The sequence below is a fragment of the Schistocerca americana genome, chromosome 8, assembly GCF_021461395.2.
Source record: "Schistocerca americana isolate TAMUIC-IGC-003095 chromosome 8, iqSchAmer2.1, whole genome shotgun sequence".
Classification (NCBI taxonomy): Eukaryota; Metazoa; Arthropoda; class Insecta; order Orthoptera; family Acrididae; genus Schistocerca; species Schistocerca americana.
In genome coordinates this window covers 435,678,256-435,697,077 of record NC_060126.1, presented here as the reverse complement: position 1 = coordinate 435,697,077, position 18,822 = coordinate 435,678,256, and the positions used below count along the sequence as shown (strand labels likewise).

At 44.2% G+C, this 18,822-nt stretch overlaps 1 protein-coding gene across 1 annotated transcript in view; it reads right to left on the bottom strand.

The window, feature by feature from the left end:
* LOC124545900 (pro-neuregulin-3, membrane-bound isoform-like) overlaps positions 1–18,822 on the bottom strand; it is a 382,922-nt gene that overhangs the window by 186,088 nt on the left and 178,012 nt on the right. The window contains exon 3 of the mRNA XM_047124860.1: positions 942–1,278. Coding sequence (XP_046980816.1) covers positions 942–1,278 — 337 coding nt within the window. The remainder of the gene's footprint in view (positions 1–941; positions 1,279–18,822) is intronic.

The window sequence follows — 18,822 nt, the reverse complement described above, 5'->3', positions numbered from 1 at the left end:
ATAGCATATTTCATGAGAGGTGGATTGGTCGTCAAAGCACCATAACACGGCCCGCACGTTCACCGGATCTGACGTCCCGGAATTTCTTTCTGTGGGGAAAGTTGAAGGATATTTGGTATCTTGATCCACCGACAACTCCTGACAACATGCGTCAGCGCATTCTCGATGCATGTGCGAACATTACGGAAGGTGAACTACTCACTGTTGAGAGGAATATCGTTACGCGTATTGCCAAATGCGTTGAGATTGACAGACATCATTTTGAGTATTTATTGCATTAATGTGGTATTTACAGGTAATCACGCTGTAACAGCATGCGATTTCAGAAATGATAAGTTCACAAAGGTACATTGGAACAACCGAAGTAAAATGTTCAAACGCACCTACGTTCTGTGTTTTAATTTAAAAAACCTACCTGTTACCAACTGTTCGTCTAAAATTGTGAGCCATATGTTTGTGACTATTACAGCGCCATCTATTACAAAGCGAAAAAAGTTGTCCAACTAGAACAATCATATTTCGTTGCGTACTGCACGAATATGTAATAAAAAATGTGGGTTCGTATTTTAAAAAACGCAGTTGATATCCGTTTGACCTATGGCAGCGCCATCTAGCGCGCCAACCATAGCGCCATCTGGTTGCCCCCTTCAAGCTAGACAAGTTTCGTTCTTTGTAGCTTTTTCGTTTGACGGTTATTTCGTGAGTATTTGGCCCGTTCACGATCAATGGACCAAACTGTATAGAAAACAATGCAATGCTTTAAACCCGTTTGTGACACCTGTTAATAGGCGAAGATCTTCGTTCATGTGCTTAATAACGTTCCCATTTACGAAGCTATCGTGCAGATTCGCACTATTACGAAAACCCGTCCTACTGTCAACTTTGTCAGAGAGCAGAACCATAAGAGACTAGATAGGCGGCAGCGGGCAGTGGGTACTTACGCTTTATTGCGGATCTTGAGGTGGGTCGGCGCGCCCTTGCCGCGCGAGTGCGGCGGCGCCGGCAGCAGGCGCGCCCTGTCGCGGTACCAGGAGAAGCTGACTGCGCCGGAGGAGGAGGAGGAGGAGAAGGAGGGGGAGGAGGGCGCCGACGCCGACGCCGACGCCGACGTCCGGCGGGGCCGCCGGCCGTAGCCGGGCCGCTGGCGCTGGCGCTGGCGCTGGCGGGGCCGCTGGTGCTGCCGCCTGGCGGGCGCGCGGCACACCAGTCGCAGGCGGTCGCCCTCGCGCACGCTCACGGTGGCCGGCAGCGCCTGCAGCGACAGCCGCGGCCGCGAACCTGCAACGCGACCAACAGACACGCTAGCGAGGTGCCGCGACGGCGAGAGACCAGCCACACCAGAAACGCTTTTAGTGATGCTGAGTCTAACACGACCAGCCACGCATGTTGGCTGACACAAACCAGTACTCCATGAACATGATGTCCGCCTCCGCAGCGCAGCGGTAGCGTTACCGTCTCCCACGCAAGGGGGCCCGGGTTCGATTCCCGGCAGGGGATTGGGTGTTGTGTGTCCTTCATCACTGACATGCAAGTCGCCGAAGTGGCGTCAACTACAAAGACTTGCAATACGGGCGAACCCGGCCAATAAATGCCATACGATCTTCTCATTTCGTCAACATGATCAGTCACAGTGAGGTGCCAAATCCTGCAACACGACTATCTACTGGTGCAGTTCGAGCAGTTCACAGATCGTCAAATCTCGGGCTAACGAATTCTCCAGAATGAGATTTTCACTCTGCAGCGGAGTGTGCGCTTATATGAAACTTCCTGGCAGATTAAAACTGTGTGCCCGACCGAGACTCGAACTCGGGACCTTTGCCTTTCGCGGGCAAGTGCTCTACCATCTGAGCTACCGAAGCACGACTCACGCCCGGTACTCACAGCTTTGCTTCTGCCTTTCGCGGGCAAGTGCTCTACCATCTGAGCTACCGAAGCACGACTCACGCCCGGTACTCAGAGCTTTACTTCTTCGCAGGAGAGCTTCTGTAAAGTTTGGAAGGTAGGAGACGAGATACTGGCAGAAGTAAAGCTGTGAGTACCGGGCGTGAGTCGTGCTTCGGTAGCTCAGATGGTAGAGCACTTGCCCGCGAAAGGCAAAGGTCCCGAGTTCGAGTCTCGGTCGGGCACACAGTTTTAATCTAACGAATTCTGTTCGTCCATCTCTATCATGTGTCACCGAGCCAGGTGGCGCAGTGGTTAGGCACTGGACTCGCATTCGGGAGGAAGACGGTTAAATCCCGCGTCCGGCCATCCTGATTTAGGTTTTCCGTGATTTCCCTAAATCACTCCAGGCAAATGCCGGGATGGTTTCTCTGAAAGGGCACGGCCGACTTCCTTCCCCATCCTTCCCTAATCCGATGAGACCGATGACCACGCTGTCTGGTCTCCTTCCCCAAACAACCCAACCCCAATCTTTCATGTGTCATCGCATTATTAATGTATTATGGATTTTAAACATAAAAATAACCGTAAAACACGTGCTGCGGTATCTTACAGAGAACAGATCATATGTAAACACAGCCATTAAAAATGGTTCAAATGGCTCTGAGCACTATGGGAGTTAACTTCCCAGGTCATCAGTCCCCTAGAACTTAGAACTACTTAAACTTAACTAACCTAAGGACATCACACACATCCCTGCCCGAGGCAGGATTGGAACCTACGACCATTGCGGTAGCGCGGTTCCAGACTGTAGCGCCTAGAACCGATCAGCGACAACGGCCGGCCCAACGACTGCGTTTTATTGGCGGCAAACACAGCCATTAAGGAATAAATGATCACAATCATGGTTCACACGATTCTGTCTAATCGTGGAGCCTTAAGCCGTCGGCAGACGGACCGTGCTGTCGAACGTCAACGTTGAGCGTGCCAAGTTCAACGTGCTGCTGAACGCTCAGGAACGATGCGACTTCTGCATACGGTATGTGGGCCCTCAACATGGTATACGCGATCGCAACGCACTCCACCGGCAGTTGAGGGATGTTTCTAGTTCGTAAATCACACTGTTTGCTCAGCGGGCGCGCGTAGAATTCCCACGTTAGCTCTATTAAAACGCACATTTCCTCCATCGTCCACGGAAAGGAAAGTACCATGTCCAATCAATAAGGACACAATCTTGGAAAAGTTCCGTTACAAAGAGTGCGGTATAAATTTGGAATACTTCTCCGCATAAGATAAACATTGTTTCACCATTTCCACATTTTAGTAAAACCCCAAGGTCAGTGCTACTTGATCATTGTTCCTACCCAGTAGCAGACTCTTTGCGACATATGAATTACGAAGCGTAAAAGGAAAGGAGCAAGATATCTATATACAAGTAGCGCAAGCTGTCCTGTAATTAAGCCAGTCGACAAAGTCACCCCTCAAAGAAAGGTGAACTTATATTTACATAACATCAAATATTATAATATATACTTATATTAAACTAATAATAAAGTATCAGAACCTGATAAAAACAGGAATGTTGGGGAAAAAAATTGGATGTCTCAAGACGAGAACCACCGCCCGTACAAATAACTCTATTCAGGACATTGACGCAACTTTTTTCTTAACATTTTGTTCGTTGTTGATCCTTTTGTTTCGTCGTTGCGGACGTCACGTAACATCCTTTCAAGTTCGTTATTGATCCTCTCACTCAGTTTTTTATTACAGAGACCAACCAGCTCTCTGACCGAATACGCTGAGCTACCGTGCCGACTCAACGCTCAATGTTCGGATGCACGGTCCGTGTGCCGACGGCTTTAGCTCGTCCTGCGATCTAGTGACGGGTGTTGGTTCTGTATCCACAACAGGTCTTGCGGCTGTTATTTATTCTCGCGATTGCAACCACAGTCAATTTAACACGAATTATTTCGTTTATTAAGGATTCATCTCGAAATTCTCATTTGCAGGTCACACAGTAAGCTATTATAGTCTCTAACAAATAACCAAAACATTGTATTCGTATTAATCCGAGCAGAACTAACAATTTTGAATTATATCTGCCTGATATCTACTCCGTCCCTGATGACCCACAATTCGATTACTCATTTTTCTCTACCATCCTTGAACATACAAATACCGCTGCCCCAGCCCGGCATCCAGCTTCCAGTACTCGGACAACATACTACATATAGTATTAAATACGCCAAAAACCATAAAACAAGTACTCCACAAAAAGCGCAACACTTTCCCCGCTCACGTCTGCATTACTTACCGAAACCTCAAACCGCTCCATCTGCCTCACCTCAGTGTTTACCAAGGCCTTCGAATCCATCCTCTCCCGACGCATCTATCAACATTTGAACCAAAACCATTTTCTTCCCGTTAACCAGTGTTACCTCCGTCCTTACTTCTCCTCTGATGACCAGCTCCTGCATCTTACACATCTCCTATCCCACCAACCCAACTCCCATAATTCCATTACTTTTGTCTTCCCCTACCTAGAAAAAGCCTGCGACCGTGTATGGCATTCCGGTCTCCTTTTCAAACTTCAGCCATACGCATTTCCAGTTAACGACGGGCCTTATTGCAACCTTCTTATCCAATCACCCATCCTTTGTCACTATTAATAACACCTTCTATCCCACTGCACGACTGCCCCAAGGCTCTGTTGTCGACTGCTTTATCGCCTCTAGACCGCTGATATGCCCAAACCACCCCCAAGAGTCCACCTCCTTCAGTATGCCGATGACACCGTTTTCCTCGTCCTCTGCGCTACACTCCAGAATCCCAGAGATCCCTCTAAATCCTCCTCAAACAGTTTGTCCCCCTCTGATCACAAAGCATGCCGCCACACTTTCAAGAAAACATCCCTCCGTCCCGACACCTGCACACTACTCCATATCCTATCCCAGCACAACTTCAGCCAACTCCTTCTCCCAGACAATGAGATCCCTCCTAATACTTTAACTCTTCCCCGTCTATCGAACTTCACAACAGGGCTCCTATCTCCATCCTCATCCCTTTCCTCTTACAACCACTGCCCTAGCTACCAGACACACTAGTCCTCGCCCTGTGTCTTTCCCATCGGCTGTATTTCCCACTAACTCAGCTCCTACCTCTCATCTACATAGTTTTGCTATCTTTCCATCCACACCCTCAAACCTATGGAATATACTCTCTCCTCCGGCAATACTTCTGAAACTAGTGCAGGTCCCTCCGATTTTAAGTGAAAGAGTAGTCCTTCGTTATTTTTGTCAGAGTAATTTCACCTTATTGCGTTACGTTTTAACATGTATGTCTTTCCGTTTTTTAACTGTCAGTCTTTCATTTTTAATTTAAAATGGCCGCGGTGGTCTCGCGGTTCTAGGCGCGCAGTCCGGAACCACGCGACTGCTACGGTCGCAGGTTCGAATCCTGCCTCGGGCATGGATGTGTGTGGTGTCCTTAGGTTAGTTAGGTTTAAGTAGTTCTAAGTTCTAGGGGACTGATGACCACAGCTGTTAAGTCCCATAGTGCTCAGAGCCATTTTTTAATCTAAAATACAAAACAGCCACAAATTTTGTTTGTATTTTTCGTCGTACATTTTTTAATTCGCTTGACTGAAGAGCGGAGATTTGTACTGCTGAGAGCCCACCCTCCCGCCTATATGGGGCGAGGGGGACGAAATAACAATAAAGAAAAAAATATTGGGATGAGAGCCGAGTAACATTTTTGAAGGGCCATACTTTCGTCTTTGTTAGCTTTACATAATCATCATAAAATGCTTACATGTCGTATTCATAAATACAGGTTCAAAATGGTTCAAATGGCTCTGATCACTATGGGACTTGACTTCTGAGGTCATCAGTCTCCCAGAACTTGGAACTACTTAAACCTAACTAACCTAACGACATCGCACACATCCATGCCCGAGGCAGAATTCGAACCTGCGACCGTAGCGGTCGCGCGGTTCCAGACTGTAGCGCCTAGAACCGCTTGGCCACTCCGGTCGGCATAAATACAGGAGTTTGTGCCTTGGTAGTATTTATTACCATTTCTAACTGTATTGCACAATGCCTTTTTTCAAGCGGAGCTATAGCTTGCTCTTGTGGCAATTTTTTAGATCCTCAGGATCGATTGCTTTCGCGCCGCGTGGGTCAAATGTCACGTGACTCTTCGAGCAGCAGCCGGCCGCGGTGGACGAGCGGTTCTAGGCGCTTCAGTCCGGAACCGCGCGACTGCGACGGTGGCAGGTTCGAATCCTGCCTCGGGCATGGATGTGTGTGATGTCCTTAGGTTAGTTAGGTTTAAGTAGTTCTAAGATCTAGGGGACTGATGACCTCAGATGTTAAGTCCCATAGTGCTCAGAGCCATTTTTTGAATCTTTGAGCAGAACTCGATACTGTATTGAGCTCTGCGGTGTATCAGGATATCTCGAGCTCGTTCGAACGCGTCTATCGTTTTCCCAGTCCTTACAGTCACACTTGTGGGATTACACGAAGACGCCTTACAGCACGACTACTCACTTTCGTGGGCTAACACTAAAACATCCACTTTTGAAAGCCACCAAAGGTTAGCCACAGAGCAAGCCGTTGTTGTAGTAGGTCATCTCCAACTGTGAGTGGCGGATTCAGATTCCCTGCACATGAAACAAAACAATCCCAATTTTCTTTTTTACATATTTCTGATTTCCAGCTGATCTCTGACTATCTCATTATAAACAGAGATCTCGTTTACCTCTCAAATACCTTATCTATAATAACTATTTAACTCAAGACTGAAAAAACTCACCCACTTGTCCGTAAGGTAAATTTAGACTCTTTCTTTTGTATCATCTACATCTACAATCCCTCCCCTTCGCGGCACCAGCAACCGACTCCACCTCCTCGCAGAAATGTAAGGAAAAACCCCTAGCCGTTGAACAAGAATTAATCCTCCCCTTCAGTCCAAACCAACAGCTCTTGCCGCTGGATATATTATCCCCTTAGTTGCCACTTGCAATCAAACTACCAATTCCTTTTAAGCATCTCTGTATCTCCCAACAAATCACAGCACTCCGTGTTCGACCAAACGCCACTCTCATATATTTCGAGTATCTATACTCTTTGCCAAATAGCCGGCCGGGGTGGCCGAGCGGTTCTAGGCGCTACAGTCTGGAACCGCGTGACCGCTACGGTCGCAGGTTCGAATCCTGCCTCGGGCATGGATGTGTGCGATGTCCTTAGGTTAGTTAGGTTTAAGTAGTTCTAAGTTCTAGGGGACTTATGACCTCAGATGTTAAGTCCCATAGTGCTCAGAGCCATTTGAACCAACCTCTGTTGGAGTACCTTAAAGATAAATATGCATTATATTAGCTCCAACGATTTGTTCCGAGAGGCCGGTACTCTCATAGCATCTTCTGTATGATGAAATATGTTTCCCTTTGCGATGTGACTTGGGACAGCTTTCAGTGGCATTGGTTTTCAATACTTGAAGGGCATGAAAGGAAAGGAGTGGATGAGAAACGAGTCCTCTGCCGACTTTGTACGTAGAGCAATCAAAAAAGATAACTAAGGATAAATCTGAAAAGAGAATAGGAACCAAGGGGGAAAACTTTAGTTATCCCCTTCATTATCGAGCGCATTTTAAAAGTACAAGAGGGCTACAATTGATTAATTGCTCTGTGGTAATGTTAGTTAACAATGAATGAGCCTCAAAAAATATTTGAAACCACATTGAGTTTTTTGTAGATGGTGTAATATGTGATAGTTCAGAACTTAAACACGACAATTATACACACAAATCTGCAGCTTCATGTTGTTCTATTGCAAAAAAACAATTATATACATTACACGTATTTCTCATATTTGCTATAAATTTCAAGATAGGTCAAAATACACACTTGCGATCAAAACTTTCAACAATTGTAAGTAAACAATTCAAAATATTTAAACAAAATTTACCATGGCAAAAATTTTCAAAGCCCTTTTGCTTTTCCTTATATTACCACATAGCTCAGTCTTGAGTTAATATTGCTTGTCCTAATTTTATTTTATTTTTTGTGGAATGTGTAAAGCAATTCCTGACATTAGGGAAACAAAGAAACATAACAATCAAGTATGGTAATAAGCATATATATATATATATATAAAACCTCACTTACACTGGCATTAAATCCCGGGGTCGGCCGCCAGGATGTCATGTATTCGCGCACCGATCGTAAGAACGATGTACGAAAAGCCCTCTAGTGCTTAAGTTCTTCCGATCGGTGCGCGAATACGTAACATCCTGGCGGCCGACGCAACAGAGGGCGCTGATCACTGATCTGTCTTTTCTTCAGTTGTCATATAGACATTTTATCTTTCATAGGTAATTTGTAGGTTGCTACAGGCAATTTATTACGTATATTTACTTTTGACCGTAAATTGACCATAAAAGTGTCAGACCTATTATCTTTATATATTTCCTTTCAACAATTTTATATGGGTAACTATATTCGTCTTTTACTGTATCAGTATTAGTTTCTATAATAGGGCAGCGTAGAGGGTAAAAATCGTAGAGGGAGACCAAGAGATGAATACACTAATCAGATTCAGAAGGATGTAGGTTGCAGTAAGTACTGGGAGATGAAGAAGCTTGCGCAGGATAGGGTAGCATGGAGAGCTGCATCAAACCAGTCTCAGGACTGAAGACCACAACAACAACAATAGGGATCAATATTTAAAAGTCTGCTACCTAATGTGTTTTTATCAGATTATGTTTCTTACGTAAATGACTACATCTAAGCCCACAGTAGCGACATCTATGTAGGATGTAGGCAAACAGATTTCGGGTAGCTACTGTACTTCAGTAGCCAGTTGCAAAAATGACTGTGGGTACGATGTGGCCTATTCTACACCTTATTTTAGACCTATGTGACGATGCTGTGCTGAGTATATTTATGTTTTGACGATGCCATTACGGCCTTATTACATTAGGACATGGTGTAGAGCAGATACATTTTACCGTATTTTATCTGTACATTTCGCTGGTGTATGATATTATATTGTGATACATTATGCTGTATTGTGTTGAAAGTCATACTGCCTACTAGGTGTATGTATTTTTGTATTGTAGATCTGAGGATGGCCATTACGGATTGCAACCGGTCATCGTCAAAAGAATTGATATTGTGATCAAAGACTGGAATAAAAAATGTTTGACAGTAGTAGATCACTTTTCATATTCGCGACTATGTCGCAGCTGGTGAAAAACATATACAGGGTTATTACAAATGATTCAAGCGATTTCATAAATTCACTGTAGCTCCATTCATTGACATATGGTCACGACACACTACAGATACGTAGAAAAACTCACAAAGTTTTGTTCGGCTGAAGCCGCACTTCAGGTTTCTGCCGCCAGAGCGTTCATGAGCGCAGTGAGACAAAATGGGGACAGGAGCCGAGAAAGCGTTTGTCGTGCTAGAAATGCACTCACATCAGTCAGTCATAACAGTGCAACGACACTTCAGGACGAAGTTCAACGAAGATCCACCAACTGCTAACTCCATTCGGCGATGGTATGCGCAGTTTAAAGCTTCTGGATGCCTCTGTAAGGGGAAATCAACGGGTCGGCCTGCAGTGAGCGAAGAAACGGTTGAACGCGTGCGGGCAAGTTTCACGCGTAGCTCGCGGAAAATTGGCTCATGCCACAACTGGAGACCGACAGCGCCGACTTCATCTTTCAACAGGATGGTGCTCCACCGCACTTCCATCATGATGTTCGGCATTTGTTAAACAGGAGATTGGAAAACCGATGGATCGGTCGTGGTGGAGATCATGATCAGCAATTCATGTCATGGCCTCCACGCTCTCCCGACTTAACCCCATGCGATTTCTTTCTGTGGGGTTATGTGAAAGATTCAGTGTTTAAACCTCCTCTACCAAGAAACGTGCCAGAACTGCGAGCTAGCATCAACGATGCTTTCGAACTCATTGATGGGGACATGCTGCGCCGAGTGTGGGAGGAACTTGATTATCGGCTTGATGTCTGCCGAATCACTAAAGGGGCACATATCGAACATTTGTGAATGCCTAAAAAAACTTTTTGAGTTTTTGTATGTGTGTGCAAAGCATTGTGAAAATATCTCAAACAATAGAGTTATTGTAGAGCTGTGAAATCGCTTCAATCATTTGTAATAACCCTGTAAGTCAGAATCATTTAAAATGAATATAAATAAGTTATCGAAATAAAAAAATACTCACAGAAGTTATCATCACAGTAAACAGGTAAAAGGGAGGTTGCTTGGATTCAAAAAAAAAAAAATTTAAAAAAAATCGATGTTGAGATTACGAGAGACGATATTAATTCTTCGATGTCAAAGACATTCAGGTACTCGATGGCGACATGAAAGTCATAGACAAAATTATATACTCTACAGGGGTTCGCTATCATTTCCGAAAATCTTTGAAGATACTACAGATTTTTATTGTTAAATGGGATTCGGCTTGGACTGCATCAAAATGGCAAAAGATCAGAAAACGGAGTAATGTGTCGTGTGGTATGCAGAGTCCAAATCTGTGACAACAGTAGTGCGGAATTATCGACGCTAGTGTGGGAGGTCACCTCCGGCAAAAACTAGCATACTGAGGCGGTTCAAAAACTTTAAAGAGACAGACAGTGTCAAAGACCTTCCTCGGAATGTGCGCCCTCCCGTGTCTTAAACGTGTGCTGACAGAGTGCAAGATGCATTTGAACGCAACCCTCAGAGGTCAATTCGTCGTGCATCACGCGAGTTGCAGGAAACAAGATCAACTGTTCATAAAGCGTTACATAAGCGACTGCGCCTCACTGCGTACAAAGTGGAAATGCTCCAAGCATCGGAGCCAGACCATCGTCCTACATGATATGAATTCTCGTATTCTATGATGACATCCTCCGCGGACAACGACTACCCAGAAAAATGCCTGTTTTTAGATGAATCAACATTTCACATTTCTAGAAACGTGAATCGCCACAACATTAGGATTTGGGGCTCCGAGAAACACACACAGCATACGTGAACACGTCCACGACAGCCCGAAGCTGAGTGTGCGGTGTGATCTAATGCACGAGAGGTTGATGATCCCATTTTTCTTCGCAGAGAAAACCATAACGGGAAATGCTTACCTGGACGTGCTCCAACAGTTCCCGCTATCACAGATCGAAGAGCTGCAGACGTTCATCTTCTTCCAGAATGATGGTGCACCCTTACATTGGAGTCTGAACGTGCAGGATTTGCTGAATGACACATTTCCTTAGAGGTGCATGGTTCTTGATGGTCCCATAGCATGGCCCCCGCGCTCTCCCGATTTCGTGCCATTTTTCCTGTTTTGTGGGATTACGTCAAAAATCGCATGTACCCAACACCAGCCAATGACATTGCTACCCTTCGTGCACTAATTAATGAAGCAATCAGAATTGTTGATGCTGTAGTGCTGACTCGTACGTGGGCAGAACCCTACTAACCGTCTTGATGTTCTACGAGCGATAAGTCTGGCACATATTGAACTTCTAAAGGAAAGAAGATGGGGCCTATTTTAATTATACATTGAAATAAAAAGTTTACCTTGGCGCCAGTCATTTCATGTGGTTACCAGGGGGGGGGGGGGGGTGTCTCTGGTGCTGTTAGCTTTACTCAGTATGCGTAGAATCGATAACAGCAGCAAAAGATGTTTTCGCCAAGAATACAGTACTGCACCAAAATATTCGTCTATGGCACCAGCAGTTCCTAGACACTATTTGCTTTATTTAAGTGGAAATTGTGGAGGTTTTATGAAACATTTCGTCTTGGCGCCTAACGTTCCAACAACTTTATGCATATTGCGACGCTGCATAACAACAGCAGTGAATGAAGTTTACTGCCATACACGCTCGCCAGAGTATGAGAGGAGTCTGAGTACCGTGTGGATGTTTCTTTTGCGTCAAACAGAATGCGCATTGAATACTTGCGAAAGTTAAATGAAACTTTTGTACTAAGCGTAATAGTAAAAAGTATCCCAAGGTTGGAGGTGATTGCATGTAATAGATATACCCATTTAAAATATAATGGTTCATTTTAAAATAACAACTTCGTTAGGCATAAGTTAATATTCACCCCCTGTTTCTGTCGTCATTCATATAGAAGATATAGACTTGCGAAATTGGTTCAAATGGCTCTAAGCACTATGGGACTTAACATCGGAGGTCATCAGTCACCTAGACTTAGAACTACTTAAACCTAACTAAGCTAAGGACATCACACACATCCATGTCCGAGGCAGGATTCGAACCTGCGACCGTAGCAGCCTCGTGGTTCCGGACTGAAGCGCCTAGAACCGCTCGGCCACATCGGCCGGCTTGTGAAATTGGATGAATCTTATTATAACAGCCTGTATTATGAGAACGTTTTCCAGGTTGTCTACCGATGTTACCCATATCCTATCACATATTCATATTATTATTATTATTATTATTAGTCGTAAAGCTCCCAACATGGAAGACGCTAAGTAAAGATGGTTCACTTCTGGGGCTTCTTATTCTTCTTGTTTGCCCACCAGGTCTTCATTCTTTGCGAGAATTCAGCTTTTCTTTCTTCGCTCCATTTTGTTCCAGTTCTCGGCGCTTTTGTCTCTGGTTTGACCTCCCATTTGTCAACTTTAAGTTTGAAATTGTTTCTTTTGTTCATGTCTTCAGTAGTAATGTTGGCTAATTCCAGATCTTTCTTTACATTTTTGATCCATTCTCCTCCATTAACAAGGGATGCTACGTATCTTACTATTTTTTTTTGTAAGTCTGTGATCGGGAAGTCTCATTATGTGGCCATAGAATTTTAGACGCCTCTTCCTCATGTCCATCTCTATGTTAGAATATTCTTCAATTTTAGAATTTTTCTGTAATCTATACCCCTCTTTGGTCCATCTTGGTCCCAGAATTTTCCTAATGATTTTCCTTTCCTCTTTCTTCAGGTTTTCCATATCTGTTTTCCTTTTAAGTGTCAAGGTTTCGCTGGCATATAGCATTATTGGTTTAATTACCGACTTATAATGTTTAATTTTTGTATTTATAGACAGACATTTTTTATTGTAAATGTTTTGGACCAGCCCTAGACCCCTACGAGCTTTTAATATTCTTTCTTGTTGTGAGTATTTTTCAGAAATTATCTCTCCTAAATATTTAAAGTATGGTACCCTCTTAATTTCTCCATATTTGGTTTGTAACTTAGAAATTTCTAGATTTGTTGTTGTAAACACCGTTTTCTCAAAAGATATTTGTAGGCCAACTTTTCCTGCACACTCTTTTAAGGTTTCTATCTGTTTGACTGCCATTTCACTAGAATCTGCCATTATTGCAAGATCGTCTGCGTAGGCTAAGTAGGGGATTTGTAGGTCATCTTTTTTGGTTCCAGTGATATTGGTTTCCAGTACTTTTCTTTTTTGAGTTCTTTTTCCCATTCTGCCATGACTCTATCCAGAACTAAGTTAAATAACAGAGGTGATAATCCATCACCTTGTCTAACCCCAGTTTTTATCTCAAATGATTTTGAAAGTTTTCCCATGAATTTCACTTTGCATTTTGTATTTGTTAATGTCTGCTCTATGATGTTCCGTGTCTTCTTATCCAGTCCTTGTTCTTCAAGAATTTTAAATAGTGTGGGTCTGTGAATTGAATCATATGCCTTTTTAAAGTCGACAAAGACATATACTTTAGGCTTCCTTCGCATTTGTCTCATCCTTGTAATCAATTTCAAGTTTAAAATTTGTTCTGGACATGATCTGTTTGGTCTGAAACCAGCTTGGAAATCTGAGATTTTGGGTTCTAGCAGTTTTTGTGTTCTTTCAAGAACATATTATTATTTATGTATCAAACATAATAACAAAAATGGCTCAAATGGCTCTGAGCACTATGGGACTTAACTGCTAAGATCATCAGTCCCCTAGAACTTAGAACTACTTAAACCTAACTAACCTAAGGTCATCACACACATCCATGCCCGAGGCAGGATTCGAACCTGCGACCGCAGCGGCTGCGCGGTTCCAGACTGTAGCGCCTTTAACCACTTGGCCACCACGGCCGGCAAACATAATAACACATTGCATTTCATTATATTTTTGTCTTTAGTCAACGTTCGCTTGTAAGCGACGTTCGATTACGAGGGAGAGTCACTCCAAAAAAATACAGTTTTCATTCTGCATGTGTGAAAGTTTTACTGTGTAAACACATCCTTTCCGCTTGTTTTAAAATTTAGTTCAACCTGTTCCCGTGAGTGACGCCGTCACAGCATGTCTTCAAGATGGATGCTACACTTGACGTTCGTCAGAAGCAACGTGCTGTCATAGAATTGCTGTGCTGTGAAAACGAGAAAGTGGGAAACATCCACAAGAAGTTGAAAAAGGTGGATGGAGATGCTGCTGTCGATCACAGTACAGTCAGTCGGTGGGCAAGCAGGTTATGTGATGAAAGCGGACACGGCAATATTGAGGATTGTCCTCGCAGGCCTCGTACTGCACACACTCCAGACAATGTGCAGAGAGTTAACGAATTGGTGACTGCTGACAGACGCTTCACAGTGAACCAATTGTCACAATTGTCACGATACGTTGAGATAGGGAAAGGAAGTGTTCGCAGAATACTGAAATTGTTGGCGGTAAAAAAGGTTTGTGCCAAGTGGGTTCCCAGGATGTTGACAGTGACTCACAAGGAAACAAGAAAAACGGTATGCAGCGAACTTTTGGAACAGTACGAGAATGGTGGAGATGAATTTCTTGCAAGAATTGTGATAGGTGAAGAAACATGGCTCCATCATTTTTCACCAGAGACGAAGAGGCCATCAACGGAGTGGTATCAGCAAATTCACCCAAGGAAAAGTAATTCAAAACCCCACCTTCTGCTGGAAAAGTTGTGGCTGCGGTGATTTTCGATTCCGAAGGACTCTTGCTTGTGGACATCATGCCAAGTGGGACCACCATAAATTCTGATGCATATGTGACGACACTGAAGAAACTTCAAGCTCGACTGAGTCGTGTTTGACCACATCGGAAAAAGCAGGATGTTTTGCTGTTGCACGACAATGCACGACCACATTTCAGTCAAAAAACCATGGAAGCGATCACAAAACTCGGATGGACAACACTGAAACACCCGCCTTACAGTCCTGACGTGGCTCCATGTGACTACCATCTCTTTGGGAAACTGAAAGACTCTCTTCGTGGAACAAGGTTTGAAGATGACGACTCCCTTGTGCACGCTGCGAAACAGTGGCTCTAACAGGTTGGTCCAGAATTTTACCGTGTGGGTATACAGGCGCTGGTTCCAAGATGGCGTGAGGCAGTTGAGAGGGATGGAAATTATATGGAGAAATGAAAATATTGTTCCTAAAGGATGTATCTACACACTCTAATACTTTCAAACGTGTAGAATAAAAGATGGATTTAAAAAAAAAATAGTGTGCATTTCTTTTGGAGTGATCCTCGTAATTTTTTGAACGTTCCTTGAAGGTCTATATGGAAATATCTGCACTTAGCAGTATCTTTTTATATGTTCACAACTACGTAGACAGATATAGTACATACGTATCTTTTGCTGGTTTTCATATCATGATGGATTACTGAATGTCGCAACTTTTTGTTTGTAGTTCTCCACAGCCAGACATCGAAGCGTCTCGGATATCTTCAAAGCTTCGGATGCGACTAGTGACAATACGTACAATCCCACGAATACTCGGAGAAATTTCTCTGTGTCTGCACAGTAATAATAATAATAATAATGGCGTATGGCGAGGGCCTCCCGTCGGGTAGACCGCTCGCCTGGTGCAAGTCTTTCTATTTGACGCCACTTCGGCGACTTGCGTGTCGATGGTGATGAAATGATGATGATTAGGACAACACAACACCCAGTCCCTGAGCGGAGAAAATCTCCGACCCAGCCGGGAATCGAACCCGGGCCTTTAGGATTTGACAGTCTGTCGCGCTGACCACTCAGCTACCGGGGGGGGGGGGGGGGGGGGGGGGACTGTCAGCACAGTGTGATTCAGGAAACCACAGGACAGAGGATCAGGAAGGGGTCATCATACCTAAAAGCGCTGTGACGTCTGTCACATAGCACAGTGCCAGCAACTCCAATCTGGGAGCGGTCAATTCGCAACGTGCTCGTTAAAGGTTCAGAGCGCATCTCGTTCTGTTGTGATGACGTCGAGGCCACGCTGGCCACACACAGAAAATCTTCAAAGGCGTCCGCCGCCGCCCGGCTGCGAGGGGCCCCCAGCGCAGCACGTCACGTTTGGCGGGTCAGCCTGACATCCAGGGGAACGCCGCGACAAGGCGCGCTGCGAGTGTTATTGACCTTGTCACGCATGCGAAATTTTCGAGTTGCGTCTCTCCCTCTAGTAAAGAAAAATGTCATAGGAAGCATGACGCGACAAGAAATTTATCGCAGGTTCACAAAACTTCCGTCTGACCATAGCTAATGAGCGTGGTCAAAACATTGCTCGATGTTATCGTACATTCAGTTTTTCTACAAACGTGTTACTGTCATTGTCTTCACTATTCCGTCACACATGTTCCAGTCTTCCTAGTCGCCATCTTCCTCTGTCTGGTGCTTCATCCCTTTCCCTGCTTGCGAGTTCTGGATTTTTTCTTTTTCTTCCATCTGCATGTCCGTTGTTAGAAAAACGATGTGCTACACTCTTGTTTGCTTTGGTATTGTGTTTCATACAGTCTCCCTGTGGTCTCTGTCACTTTCACCACTTTCTACTCCTCCTGTAGCTAAACGTCCGCTTCAAGTACTTTCACGTCGTCCTTCCAATTTTTCGTCGTAGCTTAGTTCAGTTCATACTCAACAGAGTAATGCAACCGTGTAGCTTCAAGAAATTCAGTTATAATTCTAGGCCATCGACTGAAATATACAGGTTTTCGATGGCAGTGGCGCATTTGGTGTGACAGAGAATGAATTGTTTCACTGTCCGATGAAGCTGAGGTCGCCGTTTCGAAGGTATCTGTATGTGTTTTCAATATTGGTCACTTGTCTCTACATCACAGTATTCCTACGTGGCGTCCGATTGTAACTTAACGTGTTGTGTATCCTCTAAAAAGAAAAAGGTGTCACTAAATATGCATAGTGAGCTGGCTTTACGCATTTTCTTCACAAGATATGAATAGTGAGCTGCCGGCCGCAGTGGTCGAGCGGTTCTAGGCGCTTCAGTATGGAACCGCGAGACCGCTACGGTGGCAGGTTCGAATCCTGCCACGGGCATGGATGTGTGTGATGTCCTTAGGTTAGTTAGGTTTAAGTAGTTCCAAGTTCTACGGGACTGATGACCTCAGCTGTTAAGTCCCATAGTGCTCAGAGTCATTTGAACCATTTTTGAATAGTGAGCTACCTGTACGCCTTTTCCATTTCTTTTAAGTTTCCAGTCTTCAGTGCGGTCCTGTATTGGGCTGAAGGCATAGATATTGAATTAAATAAATTCCATAGGATATACAGCACAATAAGGAGACCATTAAAAAACAAAACCCGGAAGGACACATATGGTTCAAATGGCTCTGAGCACTATGGGACTACTTAAACCTAACTAACCTAAGGACATCACACACATCCATGCCCGAGGCAGGATTCGAACCTGCGACCGTAGCGGTCGCGCGGTTCCAGACTGTAGCGCCTAGAACCGCTCGGCCACCTCGGCAGGCTGAAGGACACATATCTCAGGTTGTAAAGTGCAATGGCTGTCTCTATGCTACTTTGACTGAAATGAGTCGTAGATAATGAGAGGCAGAGGGCGATAGATGCCGCGTGCAAACCGCTGGAATTAAATTTACGAGAAGATCGATTTAGAGATGAAGATATTAGAGGAGAGTTGCAGATATACAACCTAAATGATGAAATACAACTACGTAAATATGGAAAGACCGTCTAAAACATATGTGTGAAAGAAGACACCAAAAGCAGCATGCCCGGATTCCCGGGTTCGATTCCCGGCGGGGTTAGAGATTTTCTCTGCCTCGTGACGACTGGGTGTTGTGTGTTCTCCTTGGGTTACTTAGGTTTAAGTAGTTCTATGTTCTAGGGGACTGATGACCATAGATGTTAAGTCCCATAGTGCTCAGAGCCATTTGAAAAGCAGCAAGCAGATGACTAGGCAGTCGGAAGTCGAATTGTGAGTAGACGAATAAAAAAATTGGGAATAAATCCAGCAAAGCTAGAAAAGCATCACTAAAGCCTCATCCTAGTTGGAGGGAAGAAGAGAAAAAGACCAGCTGATAATTTCGTCCCTGTAGAACTACTGACACCCACCATTCTCTAGAATGTTTTCTTTATATCTCATCTTTCCCCTGTTTTTCCCTCTACTGTTCCTCCCAGCGTAAGATTAAAAAAAATAAAAATAAATAAAAAAAACCTCATATATCGTTAAGATGTCCCTTCTTTTGGGAAAGTTGTTCCATAGATATCTACCATCACTTACTCTTTGTAATAAGAAGTAACTTATTTCGTACTTCACCTGTCCACTTAATTCTGAACATACTTCGATAGTAACTCATTTCAAATGCTTCCAGTTTCTGCATCTCCGTATTTCCGGTGCCCACATTTCACTTCCATACACTCCTGTGCTCTGATCCAACACGTCCAGCAACTTCCCCTTCGGTTCCACATCAATACCCGACACCAGTAGACCTACATACAGAAGAAAACCTTTTGTCGCCTGCATTGCTAAGTCGTTTCCAATTTATATGTTAAGCAAGTGGTTATTCTCCTTTTGATTGCTGCTCATCACCTTCACCTTTACTTTTTTATCCTTATTCTGTTACCTACTCCTATCGACAGGTATTCTGAGACTTCTTTATGACCGCCAGAAGAGCTATCTAGTTCTGATATTTGTTCCTTTTCTCAGATTTTCTTTCGCTTACTTCACTGGTGCGCGGATAAGATTCCAAGATACCAAAAAAGGCC